General features: G+C 35.1%; 1 protein-coding gene across 1 annotated transcript in view; it reads left to right on the top strand.

Moving 5' to 3' along the window:
• scn1laa (sodium channel, voltage-gated, type I-like, alpha) overlaps positions 1-21,257 on the top strand; it is a 62,219-nt gene extending 40,962 nt beyond the window's left edge. Inside the window, exons 18-27 of the mRNA XM_088930162.1 lie at positions 3,587-3,707; positions 5,903-6,057; positions 6,773-6,946; positions 7,985-8,107; positions 10,700-10,972; positions 12,936-12,989; positions 13,922-14,059; positions 14,985-15,089; positions 17,132-17,402; positions 17,642-21,257. Of these exons, the coding sequence (XP_088786288.1) occupies positions 3,587-3,707; positions 5,903-6,057; positions 6,773-6,946; positions 7,985-8,107; positions 10,700-10,972; positions 12,936-12,989; positions 13,922-14,059; positions 14,985-15,089; positions 17,132-17,402; positions 17,642-18,834 (2,607 nt within the window). The 3' untranslated portion in view covers positions 18,835-21,257. The remainder of the gene's footprint in view (positions 1-3,586; positions 3,708-5,902; positions 6,058-6,772; positions 6,947-7,984; positions 8,108-10,699; positions 10,973-12,935; positions 12,990-13,921; positions 14,060-14,984; positions 15,090-17,131; positions 17,403-17,641) is intronic.
• The last annotated feature ends 1,582 nt before the right edge of the window (positions 21,258-22,839 follow it).

The following is a 22,839-nucleotide window of genomic DNA, read 5'->3' as shown; positions in this document are numbered from 1 at the left end:
ATACATTGGTCATTAATATGAAACTGATTATATGCTTAATTTGGGATGGGAATAGAAAGTAACTAAGCATGTATTCTAGTGAACATTGTAAGGGTGTGTGTACTAGGATGTTATTTAGCCTCATGTTTACATTATTTACGCAATTTATGGGTTTCACAATATAATTACAGTATTTACATTTACAATGCTTGTACAGTATGCATCTAAGGCCAAGAATTTATCTTGGACTGAATTAAACTTGTATACATCCACCAATAAAAAAACAAAGTTCACTTATTAATTAAGCATTTTATCTTTGGGAGGGCAGAGTGGAAGAAATGAAAATATATGACATAAACTGGTATTTAGGGACGTCTGACGTTTTGGCTTAGTTATATAAATATTGACCCTTCTGCCAGTTATAAAGTTCTAAGCTGGTCATTAAAGGCAACATATTTGGCTAAGGCTTCCTGTTTCTTCACAAAGAAAGTCTGCCATTCAATACTGGTTAAATAATCCCCAAATAGGTGGTGGGTTCTCTTTTCAATAATCCAGACTTTAATCTGGGCCTTCGGATGAGTTCACATGAGCATCTAAAGACAGAATCAATGGACTGTATGATTAATACTCTTTTATCAAGGGTGTGCAGGTCATTCTTTTCCTGTCTGCAAACATCTAACAAGTAGTGCTTTATTTTATGTGTAACTGTACTTCTGTTGCATTCAGACCTGTGTGACCTTTTTGCTTACAAATGACATTTTACATTTTAAAATGAGATGGTTTCAGTACCTGATGTTGCCATTTAAAAACATTTTAAAGTTTGCATGAATATTGATGGAACATACAGTATACTGAATATGAGATATGGAATCATGACATTTTCCAGCCTCTGTGGAGTACATGTATTTTCTTCACCAGTAGGGCTATCATCAGCCGGTTATTTGATGTGATTGGGTCATCAGAATACAGTATATTGACAACTGAAAGCTTTTTTTTCACAGAAGAGCTTTTTTTCTTTTAGATGTATTTTCCCTGACATGTTGCTGATAAATGAAAACATAAAGGTCTGTATGTGATCATTTGAGTACTGTATGAGCCTTACCTAGCTTAACCTATCTGGTTATTATTGCAGCTGATTTCAAGAAGCACCCCAGATTTTCAATGAGAGGAGACTTGTAAGACCAATTTATTGTACATACTGTAACACTAACCATGCAGATTGCCAGTGCCATTTAAGGAAAAACAAAAAAAAAATAAAGGATTGCTGATTTTCTTTCTATCTGCCTGATCATGTTCTAGTTCCTTTTTTCCTTAGTTAAGCAGCAGTTCTGATGCTGGAACCCCAAATTTTCTTTTACTTTTTGTTTAACATAAGCTTTTTCGCAAAACAGATAACCAGTGAATGAGCCTTTCCACCTTTTTCACCAATAGTAAAAGCCCATTCTTTTATTCTGACATTTTTGTTTTCAGTTTGATTGTTTAGTAGACAGTGGGCACCTACTGTAAAGCTTGAAAAGTCAGACTGGTTCAGTGAAATGGATTTTGCTTTAGTATGTCAAAATTCATTTGGTTCATTGCCTAAACATGATTATGGCTTTTTCATTTATAAATGCTATTCATTATGGAATGATGAAAGCAGACCCTTTCAAGTTCACAGAACTCAGAAACCTGCATTAATTATAAGGTTACATTTTCTTCTCAATTAGAAGTATGCTTATTATTAACAGGGATTCAAACAAGACCAACACTAACAAAAACAGTAATAACAATAATGCACTAATAGCATAACACTAACACATACTGCTTATTTTCAACCTACTGAATGCGTCTTTTGGTTAGACTGCATTAGTTGTTTTCATGTTTCAAACCAGTCTCTGTATCTGTGCAGAGAATTTTTTGAATCCCTGGTAATTAAGCTACCATGTTTTATGAGAGCTATGTGATTATTTAATTTAAGACTAACTAAGCAAAATTCATTCAGAGTTAGATGGTTATAACAAGAAGTACGATACAATTTTTTTGAGAATAGTATTTAGTTCAGTCTACACTTTACTTTTAGTATGCTTACATCATTCCCCATTCTGCATTAGCTGTTTATCTCAGCAGCCATTACTGTTACGCTACCTCTAATAGTATTTAGTCCTTTTAGCACATACCTGCCCTTTTAAAACATGCAGCAAAGTAGTAAATTCCATATGTTCTGGACACTAGAAAAGTAATTGTCTTATTATGGGTGGGTTATTGTTAACTCAGTGAAATAAGAAAGAATTTCTTTTTTATATCAGCTCACATCAATTTTCAAGAAGAATTAAATAAACTACTCCTTTTTATTTTTAAACCAGTCGCTAAGGGCAATCTTATTCCTGTCTTAAACTGAAGTATCTGCAAATATTCAAGACAGTGACCCTAGCAGTCACATTGATCTGACCTGCAAGGACTGATGTGCTGAAATGAAGGAGAACTACATTAACATTAATGTCTCTTCTTGAGTTTCCCTTAAACTCAACTAGCTCTGTGAGCACATTCTGCAATTAAGCCTCTTTAATAAGGCAAGCACTTGGTAATGGTAATGGTAAAAAAGACAAATTAGTACAGTGAAGGAGCAAACTATTTGTATACACCTGACACAATTGAAAAGATAACTTTGGTATTATTCTCTTTCTCTAAAACAGACCACATTTCCTTTTATTTGTTTTCCTATTGCTGTTAAACAACATGTTCCCAGTATAATCTCTGATTTTTATAGAATTTCTGGTAGTATTAAAGCACACATTACTTTCCTTTGGTTTGTAGATTGCTTTTCTAGTGTGTATTACATCAGCTGTAGGTGTTATTGTCAAAATCTAAATTCTTAATTTTGTATTATCCAGGCATGAATGCGTAACCATCTGCCACTAAAATTATGTACATCAGTTTACATATTCTTGGACTAAGAGTACAGTACTGGTTTTTGCTGTGAAGCTAATGCACATACCCTCCTTTTTAAAAATGATTGAAGTTTGAGTATTGCTTAAAGGAATGGAAGTAAAGTGTGTGTTTTCATGTCAATGAAGGCAACATCTGAGAAAAATCAATACATTAAAATTGTCTGGTGTAATGGGTAAATTTTGTATTGCTCCATTAAGGTTCATCCACAACAGACATGAAAATACTTAAGGACACCTTACAATAGGTTAGATCACAGGACTGGAATTATACTGCACCATTAATACTGCATGCTAGACAGCTTGTGACTAAGGAGTTTTAGTAAAATCAATTATACCTACAGCTCACTGCTGGATGCCATTTCATTTTTTAAATTTACAGAAGATACGATTACTTTATTTGATTTAAGTGACCAAATTTTTGTGCATCACAATTGTAAAGTCTGTAGGTATTTTGATTGATTCTGCATGAAACTGTATGACTAATGCACAAGCCCAACTTGATTACATTCCAACCCTGTGAGCTTACCTATTGTGAAGGAAATGTGCATCAGCTGTTTCACAAAATTAACTAATGTTATGAATTTGAAGATCAAATACGTCGGATCTCGAGGAGATAAAGGTATATGAGGTGCTGCCGAATATTTCTTCTGTAATGGCTATGTTCTGGATTCTTATTTCAGAAACTAGATCAGTCCAGCTCTTCAGAAGGCAGTACTGTAGACATAAGGCCACCTGGGGAGGGGGAACCAATAGAAATTGAACCTGAGGAATCTTTCGAACCCGAGGCCTGTTTCACTGAAGGTAGGTGTGAAGAAAGGGGCAAGTAATCCCTTTTCAACTTCGTCTTATTTTAAAATGTGCTTTCTTCGTAAAGTAAGTTTGTTTTGTGGTACAGTAAGTAAACCATTTTCTGAGAGAAGTTTTGTGGCATTATTATAAGCCCTTCAATATCAAACGGAAGCCTATTACACTTTATGAGAAAGTAAATTCTATAATGCAGAATTTAACAAACTGTGGGAAATATTTACACTTGTGTCATAATATCACAGAAAAGACTCAGATTAGCTATTGGTGATATTACATAATGTGAGATTAGAACCATGAATATGTCTGATTTTCTTTGGACTCTCAAACATAAAAATGATATGCCATTATTTTAAGAATAACTCAGATGGCACTTGAGAGTGATTTATGCAACAGCACTTAGCATGAAAGATGATGAAGCCTTATGCAGTATAAGCATTGCTTTCAGTGATTAACTAATACTGTGCATACCACATACATGATGCACTGAATGTCACCAGAGAAACTGTGATTTGCTTTCTATGGAAGTATTTTTTTTTCAGAGATTAAAATGCTTTTAATGTTTTGCAATTTATGGGAAACCCCCTGTTTTTTTCTGGGAATGAAAAAAACATTTATTAGAACACTTTTTTAATAAACAGATTTAATTAAAATTGATACGTGATATTTATAAACATTAAAGAAAGCAATATAAATAGTATCGATTTTTGGGAGAGTAGGTATATAGATTTTCACACTTGTTTGCTTATCTGTATGATACATTCTGTGAAATGACATTCTGTCAATCACAGCTACTGGCAGAAGTGTTTTGTTTGACAGGATAGCAGTAATGTTGCTGCAGTATCTCTATCAAATCTTTACGATTAAATAATTTTCACATGAGGTTTCTTAGAAGTTAATTTGTTTAAAATTTGATAAGTGCCTCAACGCACTCTGACAGGTTGTTTTAGTGAACATGCCTCTGTCCTTCTTTCCATACTATTCCATTAAATGTAAAAATTCCTATTGGCCTTTTAACAACGACACTTAGTCTAAAGTTGAAGGACTCGGTTATCTAAGCAACCATTCAGCAACTTCATGACATTGTCATTGGTAGGATTCTCTCCTGAAGATACTTTGATATACTGTAGAGTGTTTGGTTTTCGCTGGGGGCCTTATGGTACCTATTCTAGTCCTTATAGGTCTTGGGCATTTAAATGACATGGTATGACATGGTGTGAAATTGGATTCTTTCTACAAGTGTCTAGTGTTAACAAGTGTTAGCTGTCATCCCTAAGGTTACCCACAAATGATGTGCTTTATACACAGAAGGTCATTAAAGAGTGGTTGTAGTACCCAATGTGCACACAAATGTATTTCTTGAAGTTGTTAAGGGTCTGACAAGGACGGGTGAGTGTGCTACAAAAAAAAAGAAAATACTGTACACGGAGACATATTATAGTATATCAGAACTTCACTGTTAAAGCTCCATCTGGTTGCTTAGTCAATCAGGCTAATGAAAGTGAAATTAGGAAATGGAAATTAGGGTACATGGAATGTTTTGTCAGCTTCTACTTGTTAAAACATTAGATCTAATGGCTACCTGGAAGATGTTGACATGCGTATTAATGAACCATAAAATTGACAAATATAGTGTAATAGACATATTGACTAGAAAACTAAAAAAAAGATGTTTTTTACATAAACAGAAAAGCTTCGACTAGTACTCACCCTTGGGTATGATAGAGGACACATAACACTTGAAGGGATGGAATAAAACACAACCATATTACTTATTCATTCTTAATTAAATGTCATCTCCTGGATTGGTAGTTGGGGTTCTTTTGTTCTGTATTCACACTTTGTTTCAAATCCAAAGCAACTGCTCAGAGAGTGTCTGTCTGCAAAATAAGCAATTTTCTTTTAGATGTGTCTCCAGTTGAGAGAAGTGATGAGTGCAGCTGAATGACTGCAAAAGTCAAAAAACTGAAAAGCTGAACATAGGCTTTGGATTAAAAAACGATCTACACTCAGCAGAGTTTCAAAGTAGGATCTTCTTGTCTGTCCCTATCATTTCCTGACACTTTGTATTTCAGTCCCAAGCAGTGGAAAAATGTAGAGCTACTGAATTTCGAGACTATGCAGAAATATTCTTATTTGGTCGTTTTTTGCAGAAGATAAGCTACACCTTTTTTTTTAATGTTTTATTTTAGGATGTGTCCGGAAGTTCCAGTTTTGTCAGGTCAATATAGAGGAAGGCTATTGGAAGCAGTGGTGGAACCTTCGAAAAACATGCTTCAGGATCGTCGAGCACAACTGGTTTGAAACGTTCATTATCTTTATGATCCTCCTCAGCAGCGGTGCATTGGTGAGTACAACTCTTGTTGCATTAAGGTAGCCTCTTTGTAAATCCCCCACATCTAAAGAAGTAACCAGATCTTATAGTATGAGTGCATGCCACTTTGGTTTAATTTTAATATATTGATTTCCCATGTAACCTAAAGTAACAATGAGGTATCTCTGCAGTTGCACTGTCACTGCTATTAAATAGAGGGGCATATCAGAGGCCTACTCTTATGTGAGCTGAAGACAGGTTGTGAAGTAATGTAGTTTAATGGTCTACCAAACATGTCGGCACAAATCTTGCTGTTTTTTTAGTAGATTTTGACCTATAATAAATGTGCGAGATACATTCAGATGAACTTTTGTCCATCTCAGGTATTTATTCTAGAGTAAAATGACGTACCTGTAGTTTATTACACCTAGTAATAATATATCCACTACTTACAACAGAGTATAAAGAGTAGGAATTTGAAAAATGTGAAAAACCTTCTGTTTTACCTAACATACTGTATCTTTGTGGAGATTGATGACTTTTTTTGTGGAAAAAAAGTTTACATCACACAGTAACAATGTAATTGAAATGAGTTTAAAACATAGTCTAACCATTTGTGACCATGCTAGACCATGCCTAGACCATGTCTAGGCAAGTGTTTTATTGCTGCAATTACATCAGAGAATTGTTTCAGAATGTTATAATATAATAAATAATATAATATAATAAGAGATTGTATTTTTAACAGGCTTTTGAAGATATTTACATTGAGCAGAGGAAGACAATTAAGACAATGCTGGAATATGCCGATAAAGTCTTTACCTACATCTTCATCTTGGAAATGTTGCTGAAGTGGGTGGCCTATGGGTTTGTGAAATATTTCACAAATGCCTGGTGCTGGTTGGACTTCCTGATTGTTGATGTATGTATTCCTTGGAATTTGAAAATGTTCTTTGAAATTCTTTGAACACAGAACACTAAAGTCAGAAAAACCCACAAACAAGCAACAACTGAAAGTGGCTGCAGTTAATACTTGACAAAACATGTCAAAGGCACATGTCAAGACTTTGTGGATGTTAATGGGTCACAGACTTTAAGCAGTCACTGCATATAAGTCTTATGTCTTATGTGTCCAAATCCAAACCAAATCCAAACTTTATACTAGTTTATATTACTTAAAATCAATTTGTCCCAATAAGTACTGTATCTCTCTCTCATCCTAGCATTAATCCTGCATCAGCAGGGTCCGCTTGTCGGCACGCCCATCTCCATTTGGTGGTTTGAACCAAATCTTTGAGCTGACGTTGCCATTAAATGTGACCGAGAATACTCCAACCGGCGCGTCGCTCCGCCTGCCGTCGGAATTCGGGGGGGGGGATTATTAGGAGACATGGGAACTTTTGGCCAGGATGCCGGGGTTACACCCCTACTCTTTTCGAGAACCACCCTGGGATTTTTAACGACCACAAAGAATCAGGACCTCGGTTTTACGTCTCATCCAAAAGACGGCGCTTGTTTACAGTATAGTGTCCCCATCACTATACTGGGGCATTAGGACCCACATGGACCGCAGGGTGAGCGCCCTCTGATGGCCTCACTAACACCTCTTCCAGCAGCAACCTTAGTTTTTCCCAGGAGGTCTCCCATCCAGGTACTGACCAGGCTCACACTTGCTTAGCTTCAGTGGGCTGCCAATTGTAAGTTGCAGGCTGACATGGTTGCTGGCCTAATAAGTACTGTATAAAGGCCTGAAATTGGGGATTGACCATGGGACTCTAATATGTTTTAACATGTATGTACAAAAATATCCAGAAATAAAATCTGACATTCTGTTACATTTTCCTCATATTTACCTATTGATCTGAATTACACATGACATATTTCACTTCACTGTTTTTTAATTAGTTTCCACAAGCTGTTTTCTAATCATTGCTTTTTTTTTTGCTGTCACGTCATGCAGGTGTCTTTGGTCAGCTTAGTAGCTAATGCTTTGGGCTACTCAGAATTAACTGCCATTAAATCCCTGAGGACATTAAGAGCATTGAGACCTCTAAGGGCACTGTCACGGTTTGAGGGGATGAGGGTAAGATGTGTCAAAAACATTTGGACTGTTGCATGCCTATTGTTTTACATCACTGCAAGCTAAGCAAAAGTACAGTATATCAATGAGCAAATTCATGAGCAAGTTATGAACATTTGTCGTGGATATGACAGGGTTTGTCTTCATACATGTATATTGAAAATAGAAATGGAAATATTTTATTAAACAATAGATTTAGAAAAGAAATACCTCCTTGAAGTTTCTAAGATTGAAAATCATAATGCTTTTTTTAAATATTCTAAAAAAATATCCTTTTTGCACCCACACGTTTATAATTGCATGTAAATAGAATCTATCTAAAGCTTCTTCCCTGTGCAGAGTACTGTACGTTTTCCATTCCATTTCATTCCTTTTGCTTTTGCATCTTTTACTAGCTCTACATACTGTTTTTATGTAAAGGTTTCACTAGTATTTTTGAGCTTGCTGATGTTTGTTTCATATACTATATAGATTATTAGTATTATTAGTGTTATAACTATTAACTATTACTATTACTCTTATAGACTTTCTTAATTTTTCTATATTTTAGTTTTTCTTAGGTTATTCAGATTCACTCCAAAGATAAGAGAGCAGCCAGGCAGACACAGACCTATAGTCAATTCCCCTGCCCCCACTAATCACATGCATTGGCAAATGTGAAGCTAAACCAGCTCTGTCAGAGGAATGACCTTTAGGTTTATTGACCCATGAAAGCATGCTCAGTGAATGGGGGTATCTCTTCCTTACCCACAGCATAGCTAACAGCTATCGGACTGCCAGCAGACTTCTGATAGCTTTGCCAAGCAGTCACTAAAAGAAAATGTGGCTTTCTTTTATTAATTTTGAAAAAACAACCAAAGAAAACATAATATCCATGCAGCCACCCAGCCCAATTAAGAATGATAGAATTACAGGAAGCAATGACTTCAGTTGGACTAAATTTAATTCTTACAGCTTTTGTTATTCTATGTTAATATTGATGAAAACAAATTATGTTAAAAATGTTACATTTAGGTAATTGATTAGCAATCTTTATAAAATGATTTTCTTGATACATTATCTCAAAGTGCTTTAGAATAAAACAAGACGCATACAAAAACAATAAGGAACAAATTTAAACACAGAAACTTGCAATGTATACAAGAAAATTTTTAATTTGAAAGCACCATCTGACTAAAATCAGAATCTGTAATATTTATAATCTGGTCTGGGAGATTATTCCAAGTATTGAGCAACTGAAAGAATGTGACGAGGGTAACCATTCTTAGTAGAATAATTACATACAGTATACTGTAATGTATACTGAAGAAACATACAGTATTAAAATTTAGAAAGGATTATACAGTATCTGTGCTTTAATTAAAGGTGATACTGTACAGGCTAAAGTCAATACTGTGCATCAGACTTGAATATGATATGATAGTCAGTTTTTTTCCTCTGCTGAAGTTTACACCCGAGTAGATAGCTGATAGTAAAAACTAATGTCATCCCTTGAGCAGTCGTAAATGTTTCTATTTCCATAGACATAAGACTGAAAATATAGAGAAATTTGATGATAATTCTTATCTTATGGTTTATGTACCTCTGAATTTGTTTGTGAATTAATTTAATTATAATAATAATAATTGCTTACACTTATATAGTGCTTTTCTGGACACTCCACTCAAAGCGCTTTACAAGTAATGGGGACTCCCCTCCACCACCACCAATGTGCAGCATCCACCTGGATGATGCGACGGCAGCCATAGTGTGCCAGAAAACTCACCACACATTAGCTATCAGTGGGGAAGAGAGCAGAGTAGTGAAGCCAATTCATAGATGGGGATTATTAGGAGGCCATGATTGGTAAGAGCCAATGGGAAATTTAGCCAGGACGCCAGGGTTACACCCCTACTCTTTTCGAGAAACACCCTGGGATTTTTAATGACCACAGAGAGTCAGGACCTCGGTTTTACGTCTCATCCGAAGGACGGAATTAGAATGAACTTTGTTATGCCACGATACAATCTTTGTTTTAATTATGTGACAATTCTCTTGTTGTCATTACCTACAGTACTTCATACCTTTTTAAAAGAAATATCTGCTCAGTGATATACTAGATGTTCAGAAGTTCCATGATAATTGTTCTTCTACATATGATAGCCATTGGATTATTGCATATGCATGAACAAAAAAACATTTTCACTGTTTGACTGTGATCAGGCTTACTATTGTATTGTGTTTTTGTGTTCTTTCTGAATGTACTATGTTTTTAACTGTTTTTATTTGTTATTTGTTTTTTCTTTTCATTTACAGTAAACACAATTTTGTGACTTCATCGTGCTTCTAAAAGGTTTTTTTCCCCTTTTTGTCTTTACATTGCAGTTGTTGAAACATCTGTTACTGTGATTTTGTGTGCCCCCCGAAAATATCATTCCTTCTCTTTTCCTTGTAGTGTTTCCTACCCTTGTGTTGAGATTGACATGTATGTTAGCTGTTGATTACTTTTCCCTCTTTTACCAGCCGAGATATTATTGTAGTCAAATGCATTTTCTGTAATATGTAACCTTTATAATAATGTTGGCCTCTTTTTTCCCCTTACTGCATTTATTCTAGGTGGTTGTCAATGCTCTTATTGGAGCAATTCCATCCATCATGAATGTGCTCCTTGTGTGTCTTATTTTCTGGCTCATCTTCAGTATAATGGGTGTGAATCTCTTTGCTGGCAAGTACTATCATTGTGTGAACACCACAACGGATGAACGGTTCCTTGTCAACGTTGTAAACAACATGTCAGATTGTTTGAAACTTGGGAACGGTAGTCGATGGAAGAATGTAAAGATCAACTTTGACAATGTGGGAGCTGGCTACCTAGCTTTGCTACAAGTGGTAAGCGGTGGTTTACATTACATTCTGCAGCATTTGAGCACCATGCTAGTCATAGTGTAGCCAGTATGCACCGTAAAAGTAATATTCTACCACTCTGAGAGATGAAAAAAGGAGTTTGTATTTGGCTGTAATTTGCATGTTTGGTGTGTATGCATCCCATATGGCTCAATATTACACAAATGTCACCATCCTTTTATTCCACTTTGACTTTTGCGTCTTTCCTTTGCACTATTTAAATCATTTTGCAATGGTACCGATATTTTTCATATTGATTATGTTTTGTATTTGTACTTGAGTGCATGTTTTGCTGTATCTACAGTATAGTTTATTATAGCTCAATTTATAATGGCCAAACAACAATTTTTAATAATAATATAGGGGTGAGGACTGTATTTATCCTCTAGAGATAAAGTGCAGACTACGGAGCAGTGGACAGGAAGATCGTACTTCTAGCCTATGGCTGAGGTGTGAAGATCTCTTTCAAACAGCAAAATGTTTGGGAAAATATTTGGTTCAATGATACAGTATGTGTTGCCTATGGCTGTTACATCTACTGTAGTCAGGTTGGAAGGTGCACCTTGAGTGTAGTTCACAGTGTTTTGCAATGCTGTTATGGCTGTTGGGTTATGCAGTAATCACTGGTTAGCTCAAATAGCATGCTAGCCTTGGGTTTGTGTTATTTCTCATGAAAAGTATTTATGTAGATGAGTGTAGCCTAGAGCTGGATGACTATGCTACTGTATATTTCAAGCTTTTGGCAACATTTTAAGAGTTTGGCTCTACATATGTATGCTTAAACAGCAGGATGAACTGTGGATATGAAACTGCTTTGCTATTTTTTTTCAAATTATGTTTTATTTAATACAACATAAATATTGTCTTTGAGTCTAATCTAATACACCAGTAAAATAAATTATATATAGTTATAGATAGATAGATAAGACTTTATTGATCCCGAAGGGAAATTGAGGTGAGCCCAGCCCAAGACAAGCAAAAACAGACATCAGAATAGACTAACAATTAAAATAAAATAAGTACAACAATACAACATAAAATATATAGAGTTAGGTATATGCAAAATATGCTCATAGTCACTGTAAAACAATAAAATATGTGCAAAGTGCGCATAGGCATATACAGATTGAAAGTACCACAGTTTAAACAGTATATTAATGTAATGTCCAAAAAGTACAATAGTGCAACATGCTGTCCATAGATGAGCAGATGAGGGGCTAGCAGTCCTAGCCTAGGGCAGTGTTATACACCCTGACATCCGCCGGGAGGAACGACCTGCAGAAACGTTCCCTTGAACACCGTAGCTGGAGCAGTCTGTTACTGAATGTGCTCCGCTGCCTAATAACAGTCCCATGTAGCTGATGAGAGGTGTTGTTTATGATGGCTGTGAATGTAGTGTTATAATGTTAATATAATATAATGTTATACAGTATATACTGTACTATATATAACATGGCACACATCTGAGCTGTTGGTGAAAGCACAATATTAGATATAAATTAAAGGGCACAATGAGATCTATAGGAAATTTTACAATTAGTACAAATAAAATAAGTTTGATTTAGTAAATGTTCTCTACAGGTAAGGTAATTTTGCATTCAACTAAAATTGGATTCAGCAAGAAATAAATACAATCATTGAGCATCAGGTGACCATTGTTTTCTTTGTTGGTTCATTAAGCCATCATTAGAACTCATAATTCACCTTTTTCACTGTATAGAATAACTGAATAAACATTTAACCATGGTACCTAACTTTGAATTGCAATTGTATTACACAACTTTTGATGTTACAGATCTAGAAAGAAAATTCATCAAGGAAATGTATAATCTTTTCTGTTATCATGTTCTATATTTTAAATGCTGTCTCTTTTGAGGTTTCTTTTGAAAATGAGTCTCGTGCAATATAAGAACAAATGGTTTGCAAACTGACTGTCATCTGTTTACAGGCTACATTTAAAGGATGGATGGATATTATGTATGCTGCTGTGGATTCACGGGATGTAAGTTTTTAAAATTATAGTCTTGTGATCACTTTTTGTCTTTGGTGAGCTAAGCAGACAGGCTTAAATCTATAATAAATAACTATAAATGATTGAATCAGTCGGGCGTACTGGTGGAGCAGTGGCGCAGTGGTTAGTATTGCTGCCTCACAGAATCAGTGCCCTGTGTTCAATTACGAACCTGGGGTGCCATAGTACCTTAAAGGGGTTTGTATGTTCTCCCTGTGTTAGCATGGGTTTCCTCTGGGTGCTCCTGGTTCTCCTGGTTCTCCCCTACTGTGGGAGTGGTTGTGTGTGCCCTGTGATGAACTGGCAGAATGGCCTCCAGCTCCCCTGCTACCCTTGGTTGAATAGCGTAGCTAGAAAATGAACGGATGGATTGATTTATTCAGTCAGCCAAAGGGTTAAAAAAAAGTATCATCATATTTGAAACAACAGTTTGTGATGAAATTCTAGGGTTTGGAGGTTTCATTAGTCAGTCATGGTCTTATCTTATTTTATTTTATCAGCAAAGTCGCATGGTATTGTGATACTGTTTAGCTTGTAATAGGCTGTGTTTTCACAATCCTCAGTCAAATACCACAGTTCTCAGAATATAGATTGCCCAGCTAATTTTTTCACTTTATTAGATTAAAAAAGCATTGGAAAATAAAAGTAAAAACTGCATTTTTTCCTAAACTTGATATACCATAATTCAGTCTAGTTCTCTGTATAAAAATCTTCTGTATAAAAAGTGAGTTTTGCCTAATGTTTATTAAATGAAACTTCATACATTACTTTAATAATTTAGTCCCATTTATATAATCATTTTATAATGAAGTCTTTCATACTAAAAAGCTAAGATGAAAAGACTATGTTGTCTGTTGAGAAACTCTGCCTGATATATTGTTCTATACATGCACTAAATAATAGCTTTTAAATTTCCCTTTTAGCTGGAAGATCAACCAGATTATGAAGTAAACCTTTACATGTACTTGTACTTCGTTATATTCATCATCTTTGGTTCCTTTTTCACATTAAACCTGTTCATTGGTGTCATTATCGACAACTTCAATCAACAAAAGAAAAAGATAAGTATTTTGTACTGGATAAGCAACATGAAAATTAAACCGTGTCTGTTTATTTTTCCTTAATGTATCATATCAGACAAATCTAAGGAATGTTTTGTAACTTAGACAAAAAAATGACAAACACGGTGTTGAATATACAGTAACTTAAAGGAGCAATTAATATATGCTTGCTTATTTTCATTATTTAAACCAAGCTATAACCCTCACTGGACCAGTGGATCAAAAAGGGATGAATGGATTAGTTGAAATCATTATTGTATATTACTGTACATATTACATATGATATATCACATATAGCTATTTCTTATAGCTATACTACAAGGCCCATTGGCGAAGAATAGTGCACTGAAGACAGAAATGCTTATTGTATATACTCCCATACCCCTTTTGAGCCTTCCAGAGTTTCCTAAGGATCAGCTTTTGTTGCCATAGATCATTGACACAGTTACATAATGGCCCAGAATAAAAATTGTGGATCATGAAGAAACACACACACAAGATGACTTGAAATAGGGAAGAAGTAAAAAAAGAAAAATGTACAAGGCACAATGTATTCCTTTAAGCAGCGTATCTGCATGTAATGAGCATGAATGCTTTGTGAGACTGGCTGAGTCCGTGTAGCAGAAAAAATGCCTTTTATAACATTTTAGTGCTGACATGACTTCAGGCCATATTGCACAGTGATTTGCATGAACAGGTATCTGACTCAGCAGTTTCAGGTCCAAGAGTCACATAGTAAGGCATTTGCTGTGCAGTTGTGTGTCAGGGATTCATACAAAAGGTCTTTATCATCATGTCATTAGTAAAGATTACCTTGAGGTACTTTTCCTAGCTTTTCAGGATATGTGTAATTACTAAAGACCAGCATTTTGTTTTGAAAATAAAAATATACTAGGTTGTAACCAGTTTTGTTTTGGTCCATTACTTTGGAGGTCAGGATATCTTCATGACAGAGGAACAGAAAAAATATTACAATGCAATGAAGAAGCTTGGATCAAAGAAACCACAAAAGCCTATCCCCAGGCCTGCGGTAGGTATTGTTTTTCTCAGTGTAAAAGATTTAAAAACTATATACTGTAGTTAAAACTTTTATACCTCTAAAAATCGCAAATGATAATCACTCTCATTGATATCATCACTAAGTCATGTGTCATCTGTATGTGTTTTAATACAAACCCTTTACTGTTTGAGTAGGAAAAGTTAAATATGGTACAGTACGTGCTCCATTGGTTTGCTTTAAGTTTCACCTCGAAGCTCTGCCAGTGAATGTGAGAGAGGCACCTGTCTGTTCTTGCAGGGCTGTTGCCTCTGACTTTCACTCAATCTGCTAACTTTCTTATACTGTAACTACTATTATCTTCTTTTCTCATGAAAAGCCTTCCAGTTAACCTTAAGATCATGAAATAATACTGCAAATCTTAAGTCTTAATCCACTTCTACAAAACTCATAGCTTCTTGTAAATTTAAAGTCTTCCTCGGACATATAGAACTTTGAAATAATGACCGTTGCTTTATAATGTGCAGACTACTTCATACTGCTTTCTACACTACATTGTTCTTAAATCTGTATCATCAATGAAGACTGGTTCATTAAATCACTTAAAAGCAGAATTAATTTTGATTTTCTGTCATCCAACCTATCTTTTCTTGCACAAAGTTTAGAATGTAATGTTGCAATTCAAATAAATAACCATCTGATTGCAAATAACCTCTTCAAAACCTTCCAATCTGGTTTCAGACAATACCATAGCACAGAAGCTGCCCTGATTAAAGGCACTAACGATCTTCTTTTCCTAGACCTCAGTGCTTTTGACAATGTCAATCATAACATCTTACGTTCTCATCTTGAGACTATATTTGAAGTTTCTGACACTGCTCTTAAATAGTTTAACTCTTACCTTACTGATCATCGACAGTGTCTCTCTTGGAAGTTTCAGTTCTGAAAGTGGGTTCATTAAGTCTGGTGTTCCTCAGGACTCGATACCCCCCCCCCCCGAAATAGCTGTTTCTCCATTCCCTATTTTAATCTCTGACATAAAAATCTGGATGACTCAAAATTTCCTTAATTGAAATGGTGACAAGACTGAAGTATTGCTTCTTGGTACCTCCAATTAACTATGTAAAGCCAGTGCTGTAACCTAATCTTTGCATGGCACTGTAATTTCAATTTAAATTGAAGAATTTGGGGGTGATAGTTGTTCCGGGCTTGACGTTTGACCCTTGTGCAAAATATTGTGCAAATATTCTTTCATCTCAGAAATATTGCCAGACTACAGTATGTCTTATGTTGTCTCTGACTGTAGCACAAAAGTTGGTCAACACATTCATCTTTTCTAGAATTGATTACTGCAATGTCCTGTTTGCTGGGGGATCACATTACGCGTGCAGGTGATCACATTACTCTTGTCCTGGAATCCTTGCACTGGTTTCCTATCACGTTTTGTGTCGACTTCAAAATCCCCATGCTCACCTATAGGGCTCTACATGGCTTGGCACCTCAGTACCGGTCTGATTTATTATCTTTCCTACTCCCCACCTTGTGATCTTCGTTCTTCTGACTCTGGTCTTCTTATCTGTATGTCCCCCAAGCTCGTTTACACTCTGTGGGTAACAGGGCCTTCTCTTGCTATGAACCAAAGCTTCAAAAGTCTGTCCACAAGGATATTAGAGAGTCACCTACCTGAGTGCATTAAAATCCAGACTGAAAATCTTCTATCTTCTTCTTCGGAAAGGCTTTTATTTCATTGGTATCGGTATCTGTTCACTGCATCTTCAACCAACTGCTGTATTTCTAATCCCTTGTTTTTATTTGTGCTTATTTTGTTATCTCCTCTCTTTGTTAACTGTATTCTTTGGTTTTATTTTGTTTTACTTTTCCTGTAAAGTGCTTTGACAAGCTACTTTTAAAGGTGCTATATAAAATAGGTTTATTATTGTTGTTGTTGTTTACAAAAGAAAACATTTTAACTTTATTATTGTATTAGAATTAATGATATAACACTAAATCTCAAAAAGCAAAAAATACATAGATTTTATTTTTAAAATATCTAATATTATGTGCTTTTCTTACAGAACAAGTTCCAAGGATGCGTCTTTGACGTGGTCACAAAGCAAGCCTTTGATATCACCATCATGATTCTCATTTGCCTTAACATGGTTACCATGATGGTGGAAACTGATGACCAGTCTAAAGACATGGAAAATATTCTCTACTGGATTAACCTTGTATTTATTGTCCTTTTCACTGGAGAATGTGTACTGAAGTTGATTTCACTTCGGCATTATTACTTCACCATTGGTTGGAACATTTTTGACTTTGTTGTTGTCATTCTGTCAATAGTCGGTATGTATGTTTTTAAGGAACAAAATATTTTAAAATTGTCTTTGACAGCTCTAAAGGTTAATTATGTTTTTTATGACAATTTTCTTCTTTTTGTATAAATGTTTCAAAACGTAATTTTAAACATCTTTAGATATAAAGCACTTACCACTGGCAGCATTGATATCAAAGTAGATTTTAGCGACATTGTTTTCCCCAAGTCTTATTCCAATTTTCTTTCTTTCTTTTTAAATTTCCCACAGGCATGTTTCTTGCGGACATTATTGAAAAATATTTCGTCTCACCAACTTTATTCAGAGTCATCAGACTTGCACGAATTGGACGCATCCTTCGGCTCATAAAGGGTGCCAAAGGAATCCGCACACTTCTTTTTGCCTTGATGATGTCACTTCCTGCCTTGTTCAACATTGGTCTACTGCTCTTCTTAGTAATGTTTATCTATGCCATTTTTGGCATGTCAAATTTTGCCTATGTCAAAAAGGAAGCTGGTATTGATGACATGTTCAACTTTGAAACCTTTGGCAACAGCATGATCTGTTTATTTCAAATTACAACGTCAGCTGGCTGGGATGGATTACTGGCCCCAATACTTAACAGCAGGGCACCTGACTGCGACAGTGAGAAAGACCATCCTGGCAGCTCTGTGAAAGGTGATTGTGGGAACCCATCTGTGGGGATTTTTTTCTTTGTCAGCTACATCATCATATCTTTTCTAATCGTAGTAAACATGTACATTGCAATCATCCTAGAAAACTTCAGCGTTGCCACGGAGGAAAGCGCTGAGCCTCTGAGCGAGGATGATTTTGAAATGTTCTATGAGGTGTGGGAGAAATTCGATCCTGATGCCACTCAGTTCATGGAGTATGCTAAACTATCTGATTTTGCCGATGCTTTGGAGCCTCCACTTCGTGTACCAAAGCCAAACAAAATCCAGCTTATTGCAATGGACTTGCCGATGGTCAGTGGGGAACGCATTCACTGCCTTGATATTTTGTTTGCTTTCACAAAACGAGTGTTGGGAGAAGGTGGAGAAATGGACGCACTGCGCGGACAAATGGAAGAACGCTTTATGGCATCAAATCCATCCAAGGTCTCTTATGAGCCCATCACGACAACCCTTCGTCGAAAGCAAGAGGATGTGTCTGCCGTTATCATTCAGAGAGCATTCAGGCGATATCTCATGAGGCGAACCGTTAAGCAGGCCTCTTTTATGTACAAAGAACAAAACAAAGTTGGAGTACACATACTGGACAAAGAAGAAATGGTAATAGACAAATATAACGAAAACTCAACCACTGAGAAAACAGACATGACACCTTCTACAGCTTCCCCACCTTCTTATGACAGTGTAACAAAACCCGACAAAGACAAATATGAGAAAGACAAGAGAGAGAAAGAAGATAAGGGCAAAGATGTCAGGGAGCATAAAAAGTAAAAAAAAAAATGCAAACTTAAAAAAGTCCATTTATATGACAAATTGTTTACAGCCTTTGAAGGTGACCTATTTGTGTCAACTGGACTCCGTTTTGTGTGGAGATCTATGCCAAACTGACAGTGCTTACTAAACTATTTAAGGTCAGTGCCTAATATAAGGCAGTGACCCTCGTCAGGAGACTGTGACTCTAAATGGCAGAGGGGAGTCAAATACCTAAACGGGAGGTTGCTGTTCTTACTACCAGCTGACACTGCTTAATGGGAGAGTAAAATGGCTACTCGCACTGTAGGGGCCAGTTAAAGGGACCAGAAAACATTTTTTTTTGTTTGTTTTGAGTGTTGCTGAAACCTAAAACACTTTAGTATAACTATTTCTTCTATTTCTACTTCACCCAGTGTCTTGCATTCCAACTGCCATATTTTTTATTGTTTTTACAAAATCTGTTTTAATTTCATTGTTTTTAATTCATAGGTTATTTATTCTATATGTGACTATTTTTGTAAAAGGGTTTTATGTTGATAGGGTGGGGGTTTATGTACTGCTTTAATGGTAAGAGGACCAGAAACAACAACAAAAAAGTGTTTACCAATGTCTTGAAACACATACACTTTTTTTGCATGGAAGCATGTGCACTCATAATCATGCATGAAGGATCATTCAGTCATCAAAAAAGAAAAAAAAAAGTATATTTTATCCATGTCAGTGTTTCAGGGTGGTTCTCAGCATTTTGAGGTGCTTCTTAATCATGTTTTGGTAAAACCAGACATTTGTATGTGCCTATTCTACTCCCTTTTTAACCCACTTGTAAGCTGAGAGGAAATGGGTTGAATGAAAATCAGCAACCTTTTATTTTCCATTTCTCAAAGACTGGGAGAAAAACAAAAATGCCCATCCACTCCCAACCCCACATTCCTTTTTTACTTTCAAATTGACCCAAAGATATTTTTCTTTGTCCAAGAATACAGTACAATATAGATCCTTAACTCCCACAGTATTGTTTAGACATCTTCAGTTCTCCGCAAGACAACGTTTTGAATGGCAATGAAATCCCTCTGTGATGTAAATAGTTAATTTCTCTGTGGTGCATGTTTGAGCAAGCAGGTTTTCTTGGCAGAGTGTCTATTGCTTCAAATATGTACCACCCAGGCTAGTCTGCAAGCTTATGACAGGTAACACGCTATATTCTATATCATAAGTAGTTTGAAGGCTGTCCCTGATGCATGATATATTGCCTACGCTATGTTTCCTCCTCTGTTGAAAAGTCTTCAGATTTGGGAAGCCATATATTGGTGGCAAAACAAAACTTTTTCAACAGAATCTCATCTCTCCATGTCATTAAGCAATAGTTTGTTGCTTCTCTTAAAAATAGTTTTTCTTTCTTTTTTTCCAACAAAAAAAAGAAATGCTTCTGTTAACGTTTTTATTTTTCAAAAACGGATATCGTCTTTTGTATAGAAAAGGCAGAAAAGATAGAACACGACACACTCTGCTTAAGCTGCGAAAATTGTAAGTGGTTAGAGTTCACTCAATGTTAATATAAATATTGTAATATAATTCGTTTTATTTATTTTTCAACGTTTTTGTATATAAAATATGCTATTAAAATATGGGCTTGAGGTCAACATAACAGCCACTTTTATTACTTTTGATCCATAGCACTTTTTCATTAAAGACATCCCCAGAGAAAACAGTACATGGGGAGGTATAGATTTTTTTTAACTTTTTGCACATTGCTTTTGATATGTACAATTTTGTTTTTGTAAAATGGGACCAGTTTACCTGCTTCTGCATAGTGATATTCAAAGATGGAGCATAGATGAGCCTATTATATGATTCAATAGCACTGCCTGAAAATGGAGGTGTCAAGGAGGAAGTCACCAAGTCCTTGATTCTTTCCTGCATTTGTTTACATTTCTATTTATTTTCATTTATTTGTTCTTGTAAAATGGTTCATTCTGCACTGAGAACTACTGTAAATGGAATAAGGGTCCACCATTTTTTTTCACAGAAGAGCATAGTAATGAACTTGTTTAACATAAATATATATTATATATATTATTTTTGGTTTACTTACACAAGCAGACATTCAGTAGATGCCATCTTTTATTATGCTTGTAGTGTATTAGTGAACTGCATGCAGGATAATGCTATTACCTTAACTAATGGTAAAATTTTAAAAAGCCAAAAGAATAAAAACTACATTTTTATTGTACCTCAGGTATGTCTTAGCAATTTGTTTATATTTTCTTTGTCCTACAGTTCAACACCATTCATCACATTGCGTACAGTACAGCACATTAACACAAACTATATGTTTAATGTAGCACCACTTTTTCTGTATTGGTCTCTGCTATTTAAGTAAGGTATGTTTGCTTAATGATGCATAATGGGTTATATTCAATAAAATGGTTAAAACCAACAAAACATTTCTGTGTATTCACGTATATACTATGTTGAAATTTGTCAATATAAAATGTTATTAATAAAGATTTGAGTATGTTACATGAGGTAAGGATTTACTAAACAGTACCATGGTATTCTATAAAGTAAAAGAAAATATGTAATACATACCTCATGTATTGAGCATGATTATTTTATTTTTAAATTTGTATGAACCCCAACACAAAAAGAGGATCCTAAACCTCACTGTGTCCCAGGTTAACATAGAGTATCTTAACCATTTACAGAAGCAAACTGAAGAAACTGCTTTTAAACTGTAGAGCTACAGTATATCCTTCAGTAGCAAAATGATAAAATGATAATAGATTAAATATAGTGTGGACCATTGCATTTTTTTAGATGAAGGGTACTTTTTTGTTCAAGTTTAAACACTTCAGAAAAACAAGAAAACACAAGAAAAACATTTCAGCTCAAAATCAGTTAGATAAGATATATTCAAGACAATTTCTAGTTTTTTTTAGATTTTAATACACATAAATATTTTCAAAGGTGTAGAATTTTTATTTTAAAGGTTATGATACCTTCAGTAATGTGATTTTGTTATATATTTCTTTTGGGGTTTTTTTTGTGATATTATTTCCTGTGTCTATTCCAATGTTATCTAAATAGGTACAGGAAATATGCCCATGTTGCTCAGATGTTTACCGTCGTTCTGTCAAATTGATTATAAAATATACTGTACGTTTTACAACACAATAAAATAGATTGATTGCACTTTTAATGCTGCTTATGCAAAGAGTAGGACCCTAAAATCTTATGTCGCACCATTTAAAAATTCTCATTCCCTCAGACGTTTTCGCCATGCTGATTCCTTCATTACATATTTGTAGTTCATAACAGAATGCACTGCTTCAAAACTGGATTGAATCATTTTGTTACACACAATTTCAATGAGGTAGAAACAGTTTAAGTCTAATTGTTCATAGTAAGACCAAAACAATGAAGAACTTAGATATATTAAATACTACCCAAACATTAAAAAGTTATAAAGAGAAGGATTAAAATATGATATGGCTTTGGTTTGATGCACTTATCTAAACTACCCTCTAAATTACTGAATATGCCCATATTTTCTGAAAAATGTTGGATAGGCACTGGCTAAACTTTAGGTATCAGTATTTCAGAACAAAAGTTTAAAATTCTAACAACAAATAAAAGAAAATGGTGCATACATGTAACTAAAAAAGTCCTAAATAAAACTGGTATTGGCTATTTTAATGCTTCTTTGAAATTCAAGCAAAATGATTCATCTTTCAAATTGTTAACCTTTCTGAAATCTAATTCATATGCATGTTGTTCTCAGCTTTCATAGAATGAGTCAAGACTTTGCTTAGATACGTCATCCATCTTCACAGAGGTACATTGAAATTAATGTGTTGGAGGATGGTTACAGAGCTATATTGCTACTAAGCACACGGTTACAAATTGTGCCCTAGATGTAGACTACAATCCTACTTACATGGAAACTATAATGTACAGTATAAAGATTAATTATGATGCACTTCATAACTGTGATATAATAGTAAATGTTTCTCCTATAATGTG

This window comes from Atractosteus spatula, chromosome 13 (genome assembly GCF_055471065.1).
Source record: "Atractosteus spatula isolate fAtrSpa1 chromosome 13, fAtrSpa1.hap1, whole genome shotgun sequence".
Classification (NCBI taxonomy): Eukaryota; Metazoa; Chordata; class Actinopteri; order Semionotiformes; family Lepisosteidae; genus Atractosteus; species Atractosteus spatula.
Note: the sequence above shows the minus strand (reverse complement) of the source record. Positions and strands in the feature narration are given on the sequence as shown.